This window comes from Filicampus tigris, chromosome 22 (assembly GCF_054856515.1).
Source record: "Filicampus tigris isolate MCC_2025a chromosome 22, RoL_Ftig_1.0, whole genome shotgun sequence".
NCBI lineage: Eukaryota > Metazoa > Chordata > Actinopteri > Syngnathiformes > Syngnathidae > Filicampus > Filicampus tigris.
The window spans coordinates 8,307,266-8,324,622 of record NC_141238.1 but is presented as its reverse complement, the minus strand read 5'-3'; the positions used below and the strand labels follow the sequence as shown (position 1 = coordinate 8,324,622).

The window sequence follows — 17,357 nt, the reverse complement described above, 5'->3', positions numbered from 1 at the left end:
AAAAAAATTGAATCAGGAACTGATAATTGAAAATGGATTCGCCCTGATTAATCGATTCGATTAATCGAAAAATCGAGTTGATTAACTTGATCCAGAAAATGATGTCTTGAAATGTTTTTTTCATTCCAGGTGCGCATTCTAGAACCACACTAGTGCACAGAGACAAGCATGGTAGCAATTCCAAAAAAAAATTGAATCAAAAATCAGGAACTGATAATTGAAAATGGATTTGCCCTGATTAATCGATTCGATTAATCGAAAAATCGAGTTGATTAACTTGATCCAGAAAATGATGTCTTGAAACGTTTTTTTCATTCCAGGTGCGCATTCTAGAACCACACTAGCGCACAGAGACAAGCATGGTAGCAAAAAAAAAAAAAAAAAATCGAATCGGAAATCGGTAACTGAATCGGGGCTTGAGTGAATCGTTCCATCCCTACACACGAGTAATTGTCCTCTTCCTATTTCTCTACAGGCCCGCGTGAGCCCCCAGCGTCCGTCCGCACTGTGCCCCCGCTTCCTGTCCCACATGAAGTCGGACTGCCAAGGCCTCCGACCTCCATATTTGCTGAGCTCCAAGCCCCGACCGCAACCCCCGTCCGCCGCCCGCCCCTGCCGAGCGCCGCCGGGTGAGGCTGACCTGCCCGCCTGATTGACAAATGCGCCGTATTTGCCTCATTCTCGGAGTCTCCCTTTCGGTGCAAACAGCGCCGCCCTTTTGGTGGGCCGAATACTCACAAGCTGTGAAGGCATGTCGTCTCCGTGTACGGGAAGGGGAGCCAAACGGGTGGGGGGGGGGGGGGCGGCGTGTTTCACCACGAGCAGCCTAAAAAGTCATTATTCCGCCATATGGCGGCGGGCCTTGCTCACAATCGCCCCGAAGGAAGCCGGCGCGGCTCGTACGCCCCGACACATGTCACTCGCTCGCTCCTGAACAGATGGGAATGGCGGCGCATTGTAAGGGGCAGCAGTGCAGCAATGTGGGCTCTTTATCCCCGCCGCTGACTCCTCTTGGCGGAGGAAACAAGAGGAGATTGTCCAACAAGCACCCCCGTCTCACACACACGCACGCACACGTCTAATCGGCGGTTGGCCAAGAAAGAGAGAGCGGTGAAAAGAATTGGGGGTGTGCGAAAGGGGAAAGGAGAGAAAGGCCAAAGGGAACAGGGGTGGCGCCACAAGGAGTTCGTGTTTGTGCTGGAGGCCCGGAAAGGAAAGATGAGGACTTTTTGCCCGGGAAGGAGGATTCAAACGGCGGGCCCTCAGTTGTCATTGTCGTGCATCGGTGGTAAAACGGTGGAAAGGGATTGCGGACCATTCCAAATTGGTGGGAAAAGCTTCCAAGAACAGCTGAAAAAAAATAGAATCATTTTTTGAAAAAGCAATTTTTCGATTAATCGGAGCGAATCGATTTTAAATCGATTTTCGATTAATCGTCACATTCCTCGCGCTTTGTCATCCATTTTAGTTTAGTGACCCTGAACACAGCCACATCCCGCTTACGAGGGTGTGCACACTTGTGCAATGACACGACATCATGAAGGAGCGGTGTTAGCGCTTGTTAGCCTTAGCGCTGGTCGCGGTTGTTTTTTTTTTTTATGTTTGTTTTTTTCCAGCTGTTAGCTGAAAAAAACGCGCGCTCGCTATTGTCAAGTTGGGAATGGCAACAGCTGCTCCCGGCACGGAGCCGCGTTTTTTTTTTTTTTTTTTTTCCTTTTGCCGCCTTTTGTTCGCTCGCCCAGCAGGGGAACGAACGCGTCCCCACTGCGAGGGCACTGGGAACCAGAATGTCAGCCGCAGATGATCCGAATGCCGCTCAAACAAAAAAAAAAAAAAGCTTTTCTTGGTGTTTTGCCTTTGAAGGGTCCGACCGCATCGGAGCCGACGGACGCGCTCGTCAAGACGTCCGAAATGCCGTCCTACCTCGCGTTCCACCGTCATCCGCCATCCGGAATCCGAAACCTCTCCACTTGGACCCCGGAGGACCGCAAAGCAAAGCAGCCCACGTCCACGGCGGTCTTGTTCCCAAAGGTGGGAAAGATCAGCCAGTGGTTGGACCCGAAGCGGGAGAACCTCGCTGGGAATTCTGCCTGAGTCCGAGCGGGTCGAAGCGTTCCGAGGTCTCGTCCATGTCGGACTTCAGTCGTCCGTCCTCCGGTCTGTTCAGTCGGAGCACCGACCTGGCCAGCGGCCGGAGCAGCGTCCCATCCGGTTAGCTTTAGCCTTTAGCGTTGTAAGTAGGGATGAAATGATTCACTCAAGCCCCGATTCGATTTTCAGCTCCCGATATTCGATTAGATTTTTTATTACCAAATCGATTAATCGGGACGAATCGATTTTAAATCGATTCATCGTTACATTAGTTTCCTTCGTTGTAAGGTTTTGGGAAATTTGAGTCTCGATCTAAAACAAGTCCAAAAATGAAATGAATTGTCATCGGGGTGAAAACAAATTCATGAGAAACGTGTAAAGTCGTATATCGATAGCAATATAAATTCATGATCTCCGCATGTGCTAATCTTGCCATGTCCATTTTGCAGAAGATTTACGGCAGCTGTCATCAGCGAAACTTCCAAAACGATCCAAATGTCAGCCGACTCCGCTGAACGCCGAAGCCGGCTTTGTTCCGGTTAATTCCGTCCCACCTAGCGTCCCCCGCTGCCCTTCCAGTAAACCCGAAGACACCTTTGAGGGTCCCCCTCGGTTGCACCCCCATCGTGGTCCCCCCGGGTTAGCCTCGAGAAGAACCCCCTCTGCGGACCGCCATCACTGGCCCGTGCTGCCTCCGATTTCACCCCGGAAAGGTGAGCTCCAGTCCACACGTGGTCCGTAACTAGGGATGTTACGATTAATTCAAGCCTGGATTCGATTCGTTTTTCAGTTCCCGATTTCCCATTTGATTCAATTTTTGAAAAGTGTGGTTCTGCAGCCATCCGATACGCAATCATGTTTGGCGCAAGCGCGTCATTTGATCGACACGTTCAAAATGTGCTATGCATCTGCAATGGGAAAAAGTTTCAAGACATCATTTTCGAGATGAATTTAAGCAACTCGATTTTCGCTTAATCGAATCGATTAAGCGGCGCAAACTGATTTTGAATCGATTTTCGATTGATTGGGGCGCGTCGATTTTGAGTCAATTTTCGATTAATCGGGGGCGAATCGATTTTGAATCCGTTTTCGATTCATCGTACATCCCTATTCGTAACCCTTACGCCCTCCATTTTCAACAGGTGCGGGTTCACGCGGAAATCCGTGCTAATGTCCTTTTTCATTTCAAGATGGTCCAATTTCAGGGTTGCCGATTGCCTTCGGGCAGACAAAGAAACGTCTCCGGTCATGAACAATTTAATATGCACTGAAATCGGATTCAAATTGTGAGTAAAGGTCGGTCAATTTCTAGCGTCACATATCTGTTCCTAATAAATCGCGCCACAAAGATGGCCGACATATTCGTCATTCGCTACATGCTCCGGCAGAAACGCTTTCTTTTGACTTCATATCATTTTTGATTCAAGGGAAAAAATAAATAAATGGATTGAAATCGAAATGTCACTTTGCTGGTAATTATGGGGCTTAAAGGCCATCTGCACGACAGCGGATTTCACTAAACCTGAGAAGACTTCCCAGTCCAGATCTCAGGTGCGATAACGACACGTCAGATGACGTCCTCGGGGGCGGGTGCGGGGGTGTGGTCTTTGGTATTTCACCCCAAATGTGTTGGTTAGATTTGTTCCTTTCCCTCCACAAAGATGGCTGACAACCTTTTTTTCTTTTTTCTTTCAAATAAATGCTAGCTTTTTTCCTACTTTCAAAGGATTTTCATTTTTACAACATTAATCGCTCACAAAAAAAAAATAAAGCCTTCGTCAGTAGTTTCAATTACTGCTAAAATAATCGTGATTGATATTTTTTTCATAATCCCTAACAAAATGACTCCCCAAAATGTTGCTTTGAAACAAAGTATAGTGATTTTTTTTTTACATTTTTATTTCTGAACAAAATCCTACTAAATTCAATCACGATATTGTTTTCCACACAAATGCCGTTTTTTGTCATACATAGGGCTGTGCAATTAATTGAAATTCAATTGCAATTACGATTATTACGCTCCACGATTACAAATTTGGCATGATCGTAAAAAAACAAACGATTATTAATATGAATTTATATCTAAAGCACTATGTTTATTACACACAAGGAAATCGTACTTGAATTGATACATTTGCACCTTTTTTAAAATGTTATAACTAATTTTATAAATTTAGTTTGGAACTTACATAATTATAGTGTTTCAAAGAATTGAATTCGTCTTTATATTTTTTCCGATTAAAAATCTTTCTTATTTTGTACCCAAAAATAAATGATTGTTTGAGTAATCGTGATTTCAATTACTGCTAAAATAATCGTGATTAATATTTTTTTCATAATCGAGTAGGGATGCAATGATTACTCGAAAATCCATTTAAAATCGACTCGCTCTGATTAATCGATTCATTTATTTGATTAATCGATTTGATTAATCGAAAATTCGTTTGTCTTTGTTTTTATTTTAATTGATCTAGAAAATGATGTCTTGAAACATTTTTTCATTGCAAACGCTTAGCACATTTTGAAAGTGTGGCTCAAATTATCCGCTTGCCCCGTCTGTGCACAACCACACTAGCGCTCAGAGACAAGCACGGGAGCAATTTTTAATAATCGAATCGAAAATCGGCAACTGAAAATCGAAAATCGAATCGGTCCTTGAGTGAATCGTTTCATCCCTACAATCGAATTTTTCTGAATTCCTGCTGTCGCAGGGCGCTGCGGCTCGACGGCGCCGAATTCGGACACGGAACTCAGCGGCGCTCACTCCGACCTTTTTGACGAAGTGGACGCCGTCGCCCCCTCGTCGCCTTCGCCCTGCTCGTCTCTGGACCGAGCGTCCGACTCGACGGGGGGCGGAGTTTTGCCTCGCCACGGTATGCAAAAAAAAAAAAAAAAAAATCAAAAGCTGTCTTTTTTTTTTTTGTAAGGTTTATGTATTCCAGTTGCTCTAACAGCAAAATTCATTTGTTCGGTGCTCATCAAATGGGTGGAGTCGGACCGCCGCGATCATGATGACATCATGGACTGCGGCGCTTTCTTTATTTTTTCCCTTCTGCTAATGTCTCAATTAGCCACGCTTCCCTTTCCTCCGACCAGATCATTTCAGCCACCCTCCCGCCCGTCCTCCCAAAGTGCGCAAAGCCACTCACATGTGTCGTGCAGCGTCCGTCCGTCCAAATGAAGACTTCCCTCCTGGCTAATCCCCCCCCCCCCCCCCCCCGACAAGGTGTTTAACCTGCCAACCTCTGTCTGAACCCTCCGACCTTTGACCCCCGGGCTGCGGAAGGATCAGGGTGGGCCGCTGCCACAGCAACCAGTGTGATACAATCAAGTCGGGGTGCGGGGGGGTTTGCCCCCCCCCCCCTTCCCAAAAAGTGCATTCATAAATAAATTCAGTGCTTGAATTTTTCCTGATATACAGTAGTCTCATTTTTGCAACAAAATTAGACGCCTAGCTCAATGCCAGCATGGGGCGGGGTTAAAATAAAAAAGGAATTACATGTTGGGGGAGTAAAAAAAAATATTTGTGTGGAGCGTGTAGTGTTCAAGTGGGTGGTAACGGCGGGATTAGCCCCCGGATTAGTTTTTAGTGGTGGGCGGGGCTTCCGTCCGCCCGCCCACCAAGTGTCCCGTCGGTCCTTTTGGCCGCTTTTTGGCTAATGATGAAGCGGCCGCAAGTGTGGCCGTCCGTTATCCCGGGATTTCCTCTCCCAAAGTCCACAAAGCTTTTTGCCACGGGCACATAAACGATCTCTTGGACTTTCTCTCCGGGGGGAGGGGGGGGGGGGGGTCTTCCCTTCCCGCATACTTGTTGGCCACCACAACGGCATGTGTGTGTGTGTGTGTGTGTGTGTGTGTGTGTGTGTGGGTTAGCTCAAGACGGATTTGCATGGGCACCCAGCCACACTGTCACTGATCCACTTTTAATTGGGTGTGACCACTTTGTGCGCGCGCGGAATTTCCCGTTCTAGTTCAACAAGTCATTCCAAAGACAAAAATGAACGTTCGTTTTTAGATCACCTCTTGGAAAAATTTGCTTCATGAATTTAGCATAGGAATAACTCCTAATATCATGACAGATGAAACGAAACAAATTAGCGATTCAATTTTCGATTTTCTCTTGCCGATTTTCTCTTGCCGATTTACGATTTGATTCGATTTTGAAAAAAATTGCTACCACGCTTGTCTCTGTGCGCTAGTGTCATGACAGATGAAACGAAACAAATTAGCGATTTAACCATTCACTCGAGCCCCGATTCAATTTTCGATTTTCTGTTCCCGATTTTCGATTGGATTTTTTAAAAAAATTGCTACCACGCTTGTCTCTGTGCGCTAGTGTCATGACAGATGAAACGAAACAAATTAGGGATTTAACCATTCACTCGAGCCCCGATTCAATTTTTGATTTTCTGTTCCCGATTTTCGATTCGATTCGATTTTTTGAAAAATTGCTGCCATGCTTGTCTGTGCGCTAGTGTGGTTCTGCAGCCACCCACAATACGCAATGTTTAAAAAAAAAAAAAAACACGTTTCAAGACACCATTTTCTAGATGAATTTAATCAACTCGATTTTCGATTAATCGAATCGATTAATCGGGAGGATTGAGGTTAAATCTATTTTTGATTAATCGTTACAGGGCGAACCGATTTTAAATCGATTTTCAATTACTCGATACGGGGCGAATCGATTTTAAATCGATTTTCGATTAATCGCTACGGCCCGAAAACTAATGTATTTCAACTTGTTTGTGTTTGAGATGCGTCGTTGTGCGAGGGCCTGGCGGCGCTGACGGTGGATCGCCATTCGGGGAATTTGGGCTCGCTATCGCGTGTGCAGCTGCTGCTGCTGCAGCGGCGGCGCCCCGCGCCGGAGAGCGCGGGCGAGCAGGGCGACGAGGGCGAGCACTTCCTCCCCGACGTGCGGAGCCCCCGCCAAGATGGCACGGTGACCCCAGAAGGTATTGCGTCACACTCGGCCGACATTCAGCCTTGACTTGTTATTTTTCGTATTGTTTTTTTTTTTTAAACTCTTCTGCTCTGTAAGGTATTTTATTAACTATATTCATAGTATTATTGTCTATTAAATTAGATTCTTATTTGAATATTCTTATTTTTTATTCGTATTTGGTTTTATTTTATATTGTCTTTTTTTTTTATAATTCCTTATGCAATATGAATATAATTCTCTGTTCTTTTATTGTTTTTTACATTTATTGTTTATGCAATTATTTTATATTTCAATAGAAAATTAAGATGTTTTTATTTATTTATTTAATTTATACTCACACTATAAATGAATTTACTCTCGTATACCGTATTAGTATTGTTCATTTTTCTTTCTTTAGATATATTTAAGATATAAGAGAAAGATGTATTTTTTAAAAAAATGAATGAGTTATTTTTCACAAATTTTATCTTATGCAATCATGGCGAGTTATTTCATTGTATATAGTATTGTATTTTATTTTATTTATATAATTATGAGTTGTTTTATTTCAGCAATTTATGTAATTATTGCATAGAATACAATTACAAGTACTTTTTTAAACTTTATTTTTGTTTGTTTTACATGATTGTATGCTGTATTATATTATTGATGATCTGTTTTCAATTCTTTTAACTTATTTTTTTACTATTTTGTTTCTCATGTATTTACTAAATTATTTATTTTCCATATGAATGTGTTTTATGCATCCGCACGCTGTGTTTTATAATCTTCATTCGTGAAGGACAATCCGTGTTTTTTTTTGCCACCTTTATTGTTGTCGTCGTTCGTGAGCAGTTTCATGATTGATTTTTCAGTTATTTCCGATTATGCAAAGAGGCAGCCGAAGCCGACGCCAAAGTACAAACATTCCGCCCTCCCGTGTCAGCTTGTATTTGTTTATGAAAATATGATTGATGCGGCAAAAGGCACATTTCGCACATGTCGTCGGCAGCAATCTCGGCCAGACGTGCCACTTTTTTTCCGACAGTTTGGGCGAGATGGCGTGATAAGCGGGCAGGTGCGTGCGTGTTTGTGTCTTTTTGGGGCGGCGGGGATGCGTTAGCTTCATAGGCGGCAAGCGTCTCAAATATGACCCCCCCCCCTCCCCCCTCCCCCGGGCTCAACTGCTTCCCCCGATATTCATGTCGCAAATTCATAAAGATCAAACCGCTGGCGTCGATCATTAACCCCGGAAAGTCCGACACAGATAGTCCGCTTCGCGCGACCGCTCGATAAACTCTCCTTTATGGGCTCGTAAAAAGCCCATAAAGACGCTCGGCGCGCGTCCCGAAGCAGCGGGTGGCGCTGCAAGCCTGAACAGGAGCATTCCAGCCAATCAGAAGCCAGGAGAAAGTCATTCACTGTTCAAGCTAAACATTCGGAATTTCCCAATTAGCCGAAATCGCTAAGAAGTAACGAGAAATGCCATATAGTAGACTTGCGAACAAACAGCATCGATATTAATATATAATATATATAAATATTAGTGCTGTCAAACGATTAAAACATTTTAACTCATTAATCGCACAATTTTCCATAATTAATCGCGATTCATCGTCTTTTTCAACTACAATTTCTGACGAAGTTTGGAACCGTTATTTACTTGTGTCAGGTACATATGTGGAAGGAAAGCACGTCAAGCAAGTTGGGCCTAGATATGGAAAAAGCTAAAGCTAATAAGCTAAGCTAATAAAGCTAACAAGCCTAATAATAATAATCCAACACATGAATCGTAATATATGATTCTTACAACTTGAGTAAAATCTTGTGGAAATGTGGGGAAAAAAAATAAAAGTATGTTTCGATTCAAAGACTGTTCTAATAGCTTTCTTTGATCCTTGAATACGATTCTTTTAAAATACAACAGCTGAACGATACACCAAAGACGTACAACGAATATGGTATTTGAATTTGGCTTTGCAAAGTGTGAAAATTTGAGCAACCTTTTCAAGTAAAAAAGTAAAAGTCCGTCTTTGCGACATTGACTCTCCTCTAAGTTTGGCTGCTACAGGAAGTAAATAAAACTGAGTTAACTTGAGTTAATTTTTAATTTTTAGTAAATTTTTTAAATTATAAAATTTAAATTAATCTCCCTAGTTATTGCTTTAATTTTGACAAACAATTAAAAATGTTAAACTGATTAATCGCAAAATTATCCATAATTAATCACGATTAATCGTATTTTTCAACTACAACATTTTTTACGAAATTTGGAACCGTTATTCGATATATAATATTCATATATCGTATATTTCGATTCAAAGACTGTTCTAATAGCTTTTTTGGATCCTTGAATACGATTCTTCTCCCGTGAAACACAACAATTGAACGATACACCAAAGACGTACAACTAACATATTTGAATTTGGCTTTGCAAAGTGTGCAAATTATTTTGGATTTCTCCAAATGGGCCGTCGAGCAACTTTTTAAAGTAAAACTACGTCAAAGTCCGTCTTTGCGACAGTGACTCGCCTCTACGTTTGGCTGCTACAGGAAGTAAATAAAACGGAGTTAATTTTAGTGCGTTATAAAATGTAAATTAATCTCCATAGTTAATGCTTTAACTTTGACAGCCCTAATATACATCTATATCTATATTAATGACAGATAGCACTAACAGGCACATCTTCTTAGTCCTCCGCATGGAAAAAAGAAAATGCTACTGCGTCTTACGGAGGCGCCGTGGCCGTTTAGATCGTCTGTACTGTCCAGCTTCCCAGCATGCCTTGCGGCGTTTTGTCAAACACGTGAAAACGACCAACAACTCAAACAGGGAATCCCTCGTTTCGCCCCGACAAAATGCCACAATACACACCCCAGACACGACTTCTCCTATTTGTATGAATGTTGACAGTGAGCTTGTCCCCAAATCGCCTCCCCCTCCCCCCCCCACACCCGAAATGCGTCCTATGAACAATGTTTGCACCTGGCACGCTCCCGCAGACAGGTGCTGGTCTTTGACGGCCGCTATTTGCTCACAGATTACACACGGCATCAGCCTTACTCATATCTGTGCACACACACTCCATTACAAAAGATAAGTGAGTGTGTGTGCCAGAGGCAAGCGTTTATGTACGCACGCACACACACACACACACACACACACACTCACCTGCCTGCCTGACACGACCCCACACAAATGACTTCCTGTGATCTGAGCTGCTTTCACGCTGTCCCCCTCGCCAGGCCCAACGGGGACTCCCGACTCGCCGCGGAAGGTCCCGGAAGATGACAAGTCGGTGAGTGACCGACCCACCACCACCAAAAGAAATCAACAGACGGAGTCAAACTGTCATGTGGTTCGCGTCGCCTTTCTTGAATAGTGGGGGCGGCCTCCCAGTTGCCCCCAGCAAACTTTTTTTTTTTTTTTTTTTTTTTTAACTCAAGAGAATAAAGTGTAATTGCACATCCACGACATTAGGTGGCAGTGGAGCTACTGTGTATTTTTTTTTTCCAGGCAAAATCATGCACTTCACAGACTTTTTCAGACCCTCTTTTACCCTAACATTTGAAAAAAAAAAATTGAAATAAATTCCTGGGATAGAATGGCTGGACTGTGAAAAGACGAATAAATCCGTCAATGGTAGTGAATGAGTTCATAAGGTTAGCATTTGTTGTAAATCGATCTATATTTCTTTCCTTATTTTTCTTTATTGCTAATCAGGGCGCAGTGTTATGCAGAGGTGATTTTAAAACAATTCTATGGACGAATGATACTATTTATAGTCAAGGCAGAGAGTTGGTTAGCTGGCGCCGAATGTTTTCTTCTTCCTAGTAACAAAAAATTATTGGGAAGCACTCGATTAACGCAATGATTCTTCTCACCGGCGATTTATGATAAGTGGCACTTTTAATAGTAGAAATCAAGAGGACAACTCGAAATAATCGGAAGTAAAAAAAAAAAAACGGTCCAAGTCCAAAAAGTAATTCATTATGAGATTTCATATTTAATGAACTGGTAGTCTTAAATTTGATCAAAGTGGCTTTTGCAAAGATCTTAAAAAGTCTCCCTTAACTCATTCACTGCCATTGACGGATTTATTCGTCTTTTCACAGTCCAGCCATTCAATCCCAGGAATTTATTTATCTTTTTTTCAAACATTATGATAAAACAGTGTCTAAAAATGTCTGGCAGTGAATGAGTTAATCATGATAATAATCATCAGATTTATATGATCATACCTAAATACGCTTTGACTAAGTCCTTACAAAAATGAATTTGAATCTAGCGTCCGTATGATAACGACTGCACGTGTCCATCCTTCCAGGACTGGTCCATGGGAGGTTGGCGGTCTCCATCATCGTGCCTCACCGAGCCAAGTGCGTCACGTCGTCATGACGACCGCTTGTCGTCCAGGTCCTGGCCCGACCAAAGTGGCGTGGCGCTTTCAATCTTTTTGCGCACCTCGCACGCACGTTGCAAAAGCACGTGATCCGCCGGAAGGCTCTCCCCGCTGCCGGTGGGTGGGCGGGCTCGGCATCGGCGCCCGACACTCTCCTCCACTTCCGGTACACTTAAGACGGCCTAATCCTCGCCGCCGTATATCGTCTTCGCGTGTGTTGGTCCGAGCCAAGGAAAAAGGTCAGCTGCGCCTCGCGTCCTCCCGCGCCGGCCCATCTGTCTCCCAGCCTTCTTCGGCGAGGAGTAAAATCGATATTTTCTCCGACTAGAATACACTCCAAAAATCAGCGCGGCAAAACTCCGAAGACCGTCCGGATGGTCCAAAATCTGATTTATCCAGTGTGTTCTTCCCCAAAAAATTGTCAGTTGTTTATTCGTAATTCAATCGTGGACTACCACAAATGCTTCCGCAAATGCTGCTGCCCGATTTCTTACTACAACTAGAGATGATTTTACACAAAACTCAAGTCACGTGTTGTACATGAGAGAGAAAAAGAAAAATGGCCGATCAGACCGATTCCAATTAATCCCGAGCTGGCCCAAAATGCCGCCGCCCGAGCGCTGACTAGAATTAGGAGAACAGATCGTAGTTATTTGTTAACTACACTTTGCGGTTTCTTACTAAAGACGTGCCAGTTAGTTATTAGTAGGAATGGAACGATTAATTGAAAATCGATTCGAAAATCGATTAACCCAGATTAATCGAAAAATCGAATTGATTAGTCATCTAAATGATGACTTGAAACGGTTTTTTTTGTTTTTGTTTTTTTCAAATATCATTGCGTATGCCGTGCACAGAGACAAGCGCGGTAGCAATTTTGAAAAAAATCGAATTGAATCGAAAATCGGGCGCTGAAGGCGGAGAATCGAATCGGGGCTTGAGCGAATGGTTACATCCCTAGTTATTAGAGCTCAAATTTTGGATGATCAGATCCTCTGGAAAAAAATGAACCGGCTGATCCGCGAATGCCGCTGGCCAAGTTCTGACGGCCAAAAATGCTTCTTCCCTATTCCGACTAAAACTATGAGAAGAGATCGTAGTTGCCGTCGGAGTTACTCCAACCAAATTGTCATCTGCGTCACAAAGTGGTTGATTTTCCACTCGGCCGAGTCTTGAGCTCAATCTTTGCGGCGGGGCCAGCTGCGACCGCCGCGATCCGACCTTTGAGCTCATCGGGAATTCATAGGTGGACTAATCTCCGAGCGCTCCCCAAACCCCCCCCCCCCCCCCCCCGCCGGTTAGCATTCAGCTGCGAGCCAAGACGTTATCGCGGCGACGAGCGGCCGGCCACAAAAGAGCGTTAATCTGAGTCGGCCGATTAGCGGCGTAAGCGTGAGGACCACACACCGGCCGTGTCGCCATTGTCCGCCCAAAGTCCTCCAGTGGCCCCGCCCAACTTTGATTGGCACTAGTCGGGCCTAATTGAGAGGCCCATGAATAATCGTTTGCGCATTCTTGGGAGGGGGGGGCCATGTCTTGAATAGCTTGGGCCATGCCGATTGTCCCGCCGCTGCTCATCCTTTTGCCAAAGAAAGACAGACAAGTCGGAGCACCTTGCCCTGGCCTGGCTTTCGCGTCCGAGCGGCTTTTGTCCTCCGTCGGGGGGATTTGGTGGCTATCTGTCGCCTTCAGATGCAGCGCTAGGCATCGTAGTTGTCCGCTTTAGTGGCTAGCTTCATGGCACTCTTAGTTACGAAGTCATTTTAAATTTGTTTTGACTCTCCAGCTGTCCCCAAAAATGCCTGAGACCCGACGAGAACCAGGACAATAAATCATACTCATCCGTTATCTGCTAGCTTATTTGCAGTTTTATGAAAAAAAAAAAAAAAGGTCAACTGTGTATTACAGATGACATTTTATTTTAAAATGCTGCTTCCCGAGCTCTGCCTAGAAGTAAAAAAAAAAAATCCTATCCTGTCAATCATTATTTAGTCGGGATGTAACGATTAATCAAAAATCGATTTAAAATTCGCCCTGATTAATCGATTAATCGATTCAATTAATCGAAAATCGAATTGATTAAATTCATCTAGAAAATTAGGTCTTAAAGTTTTTTCATTCCAGATGCATAGCACATTTTGAATCGAATCGAAAATCGGAAACTGAAAATCGAATCGGGGCTTGAGTGAATCGTTCCATCCCTAATGTTCAGAAATGAGGAGGTAGAAATGTCGTGACCTCCTCTCAGCCCATTCAAGACATCTTGGGAAGTGTTTTTAACACACACGTCTATGACAATAGCCTGACGAGTTCACACAGAACATTTTGGCTTGAGAGGCGAACATCCGTCAACAAAGCGAGACTGTCTGCTAGAAGACGGCGGCGGCGGCCATCCGGCGCGCCGCACGCAATCGCGCCGACGCGCCGAATTGGCGTCCAGTCGGCGGGGATGACAGGTAGGACAGGATGAGGGATGTCATTTGAACGCCACGTCAAGCAAAACGCGCCACATGATCCATGTAACCGCGCCAACATTTTGACAAATTCCCCCCCAAAAATATCTCGCCTTGTCCAACATGCTGGCGGAAACAAAGCAACTCTAGAAACAATACCGTCAAACAAAAGTATGATCTGTTCTCCCGGTTCTATTCAGAACTCGGGAAGCAGAAACTGGGACCTCGCTCATACATTATTGATCATTTCTTTTACATAAATGAAGCAGCAGTTTGGACCCTCTGGAGGGTCTTTACAGTTCTGTTGGCATCGAAAATATAATCTCTAAATAATAGGGGTGTAACGATTCACTCAAGTCCCGATTCGATTTCCACTTCCCGATTCTCGACTCGATTCGATGTTTTAAAAATTGCTAGCATGCTTGTCTCTGTGCACTAGTGTAGTTCTGCAGCCATCCACAAACGCTTTGGCGCAAAAGCATCATTTGATCGACACATTCAAAATGTGCTAGGCATCTGGAATGGAAAAAAAAAGGTTTCAAGGCATCATTTTCTAGATTAAAAAAAAAAGAATTACGATTAATATTCGATTAATCGGAGCGAATCGATTTTAAATCGTTTTTTTGATTCATCGTTACATCCCTACCGAACACACATACGCGACAAGTAGCATTTCCTTGCCTGTTTTGCGCATCCAGGCTCTGACGCGGAACTCGCGGGTCTTCAGGACCAAACGCCGACATTAGCGGGAGAGGAGCCGGACGTGGGAGAGGAGGCGCGGGAGTGGAGCGCGGAGGCCAGGAAGAACAAAGTCCTCAACATGCTGTACAAGATGCAGGACCCCGCCAAACGCATCCCCGCAAACGCCGGCGTCCGCTCCGACTTCGACGACTGTGAGTCTGCCGGCCGCCGTCGTCACGCACGAAAACAAAAAGCATCATTTTAGCTAGAAAAATCCCCCCAAAAGTCTCGATGTATGTGACGCACAAGTGACAAAAGTATTGGGACACGTCCATGAAATTCTTCTTCAATACTTTTGTCCACCGGGTGCTTACGTCATTTGTCCTTCAAAACAAACAAAAGCACACTTTTTTTTTTTTTTCCTTTTGCTCCTCTCGACTCGTCAATTAGTGCACTTGATTTTTTTTTTTTTTTTTCCTTTTTTTCCCCGAGCATCACTTTAGCCAGCACTTTCTCCCCCACTCAACCCCCCCCTCCCTTTTTGCGTGGCCACAATGGGGTCCCACACCTCAGGTCAAGGCTGTCGAGGACGACTGAAGGGTTCGGGGTTGGGGGGGGGCGGGGGTCAGCCAGGTCTCTTGTAAGTGCCGCCGGCTCTTCATGCTGATTGGACAGCCGGGCGAGGACCCTTGCGGCTGTCCGCCAATGAGCGCCGCCGATTCTTGGCAGGATTATTTCTGCACCTATTTGTAAAATGAACAATTTTACACATAATTTAATGGTTGTAATTAATATAATTGTTTTTTGGGGTTTTTTTTAAATGTGAGAAATTTCGTCTCATTTTTTACTTTTTGCAATTGGTATTTATTAATAAATAATCTTACAGTAGGATAATTCAATCGATGTAAATAGTGAGAATATAATTTTATATTTTGACATTTTATTCATTGTATTAAATGATTGATTAAACAAGTTAATATAGTATGATATTGCAAATGTATATAATTAAATTCATTAAAATGATAGCTTTTGCATATTTTACATATTTGTTCAGTTTTTTAAAATTTTTTTGTCTTGTTAAAAAAAAAAATAGTTGATCATAATGAAATTATGGTAACAATTTCACGTTTTCATTTTTTTTTTTTTTTTTTTTTTTTTTTGTTAAAATGAGTTCTAGACAACCGTCATGTATCCACCCTCCCCCCCCAACACCGTACACATGCATTCTATTGATGTTAACCTAAATTAGGTCACCAAAATATTAGAAACAGCCCTCAGTGCCATGCAGTCTGCGTTCATGCAAATGAAGTCTGGATACTTCAAAACAAACGTTTTTTTGGCATGTGTGCGCATGTTTGTACTGTACGTGCGTGCCTGCGTGCGTGTGTGTTTTAGGTTGTCGTTGGAGAGTGTACAGGGTGTGTCATGTTTGCAGAGTGTATGCTGGTACAATCTGTCATATCTTTTTTTTTTTTTTTTGGGCCTTTTTTTTGTGTTAGTCGCGTGTGTCCACACACACACACACACACACACACATAAGTTTGCGTTGCACCGCTCAGATCCAAACACCGGTGGCAGCGGGCCCTCATTACTGGGGAGTTAAGGACAAAAAAAAAAAAAATACAAGCTGCCCTCGTCTAGCGGCAACCCTATAAGTAGCCACGTAGCATGCAAGCTAACAATCCGACTTTAGCGAAGTTCATTTCCCGCCGAGCAATTTGATTGGACAGAGTCTCGGTATTGGCGCGTTCGATGGGTTGAACCAATTAGTTGACTAGTCCATGAGTCGACTATACAACCGGTCGACGTCACAAATCGAAAAAAAAAAATTCGATTGTAAAAATCTGGCCACAAAAAAAAAAAGTATGGAAACCTGAAATGGTTGCAGTCCAAAGTTGACCAAAGGTCGAGTTAAGTTCACTTGTAAATTGCGTTATAGGTTTGTCCTCAAATTTGACCCCAAATTCTCCCTGACTTTTTGTGGGTCGTGTCAATTATTGTCAAGGTCGTGGCTTTGCGTAGGCTAACCTCCAAACTGTTGTTTTTCTTGTTGTTGCCGTCTGTTGGCGTGGGCGCCCTGCGGCACTTTTGGAGTTTTGCAAAGCTAATTGTGCGGCACACGCACGTTCTTGTTGTTGCTCGGCTGCTTGGAAATGACAAAAGGGGGGGAAAAAAAATAAAAAATGTTGGCATTCGTATACGCATTGCTTAATTGTGGATTGTCTACGCTATGGAACAGGTGGCCACCTTTCGGTGATCAAATGCTGAGAAAGTGTTCGTTTTTTTTGTTGGTTTAGGGCGCTCTCTCATGCAATGAACGCGCTTAGACAAGTTTAAAAATTTTGGGGGGGATAATGATAAAGGAAAAAAAAAATATATATATATATATATATATATATATATATATATATATATATATATATATATATATATATATATTTAGGATAGTTACTGATAAAATGTGCTAGGACTGAAAAATACAATTAATCGTGAACAATTATGGAAAATTTTGCGATTAATTAGTTAAAAAATATATATATATCATTTGACAGCACTAATGTCTATATTAGGGCTGTCGAAATTAAAGCATTAACTATGGAGATTAATTTGAATTTCATAACGGACTAAAAAAATTTACTGTTAACTGTTTTATTTACATCCTGTCACAAAAACGGATCTCGACATATTTTTACTTTTAAAAAAAAGTTGCTTGGCGGCTCATTGGAGAAATCCAAATTAATTTGCACACTTTGCACAACCAAATTCAAATACTATATTAGTTGTACGTCTTTGGTGTATCAT

The 17,357-nt window shown here is 43.1% G+C and overlaps 1 protein-coding gene across 2 annotated transcripts in view; it reads left to right on the top strand.

The window, feature by feature from the left end:
- itfg2 (integrin alpha FG-GAP repeat containing 2) overlaps positions 1-17,357 on the top strand; it is a 54,112-nt gene that overhangs the window by 14,930 nt on the left and 21,825 nt on the right. Inside the window, exons 5-12 of one of the 2 annotated variants that reach the window (XM_086022198.1) lie at positions 476-629; positions 1,864-2,211; positions 2,541-2,804; positions 4,803-4,964; positions 6,849-7,049; positions 10,265-10,317; positions 11,347-11,452; positions 14,573-14,767. In XM_086022198.1, the coding sequence (XP_085878324.1) occupies positions 530-629; positions 1,864-2,211; positions 2,541-2,804; positions 4,803-4,964; positions 6,849-7,049; positions 10,265-10,317; positions 11,347-11,452; positions 14,573-14,767 (1,429 nt within the window). In that variant the 5' untranslated portion in view covers positions 476-529. The remainder of the gene's footprint in view (positions 1-475; positions 630-1,863; positions 2,212-2,540; positions 2,805-4,802; positions 4,965-6,848; positions 7,050-10,264; positions 10,318-11,346; positions 11,453-14,572; positions 14,768-17,357) is intronic. The other variant, XM_086022196.1, reaches the window with a different exon arrangement.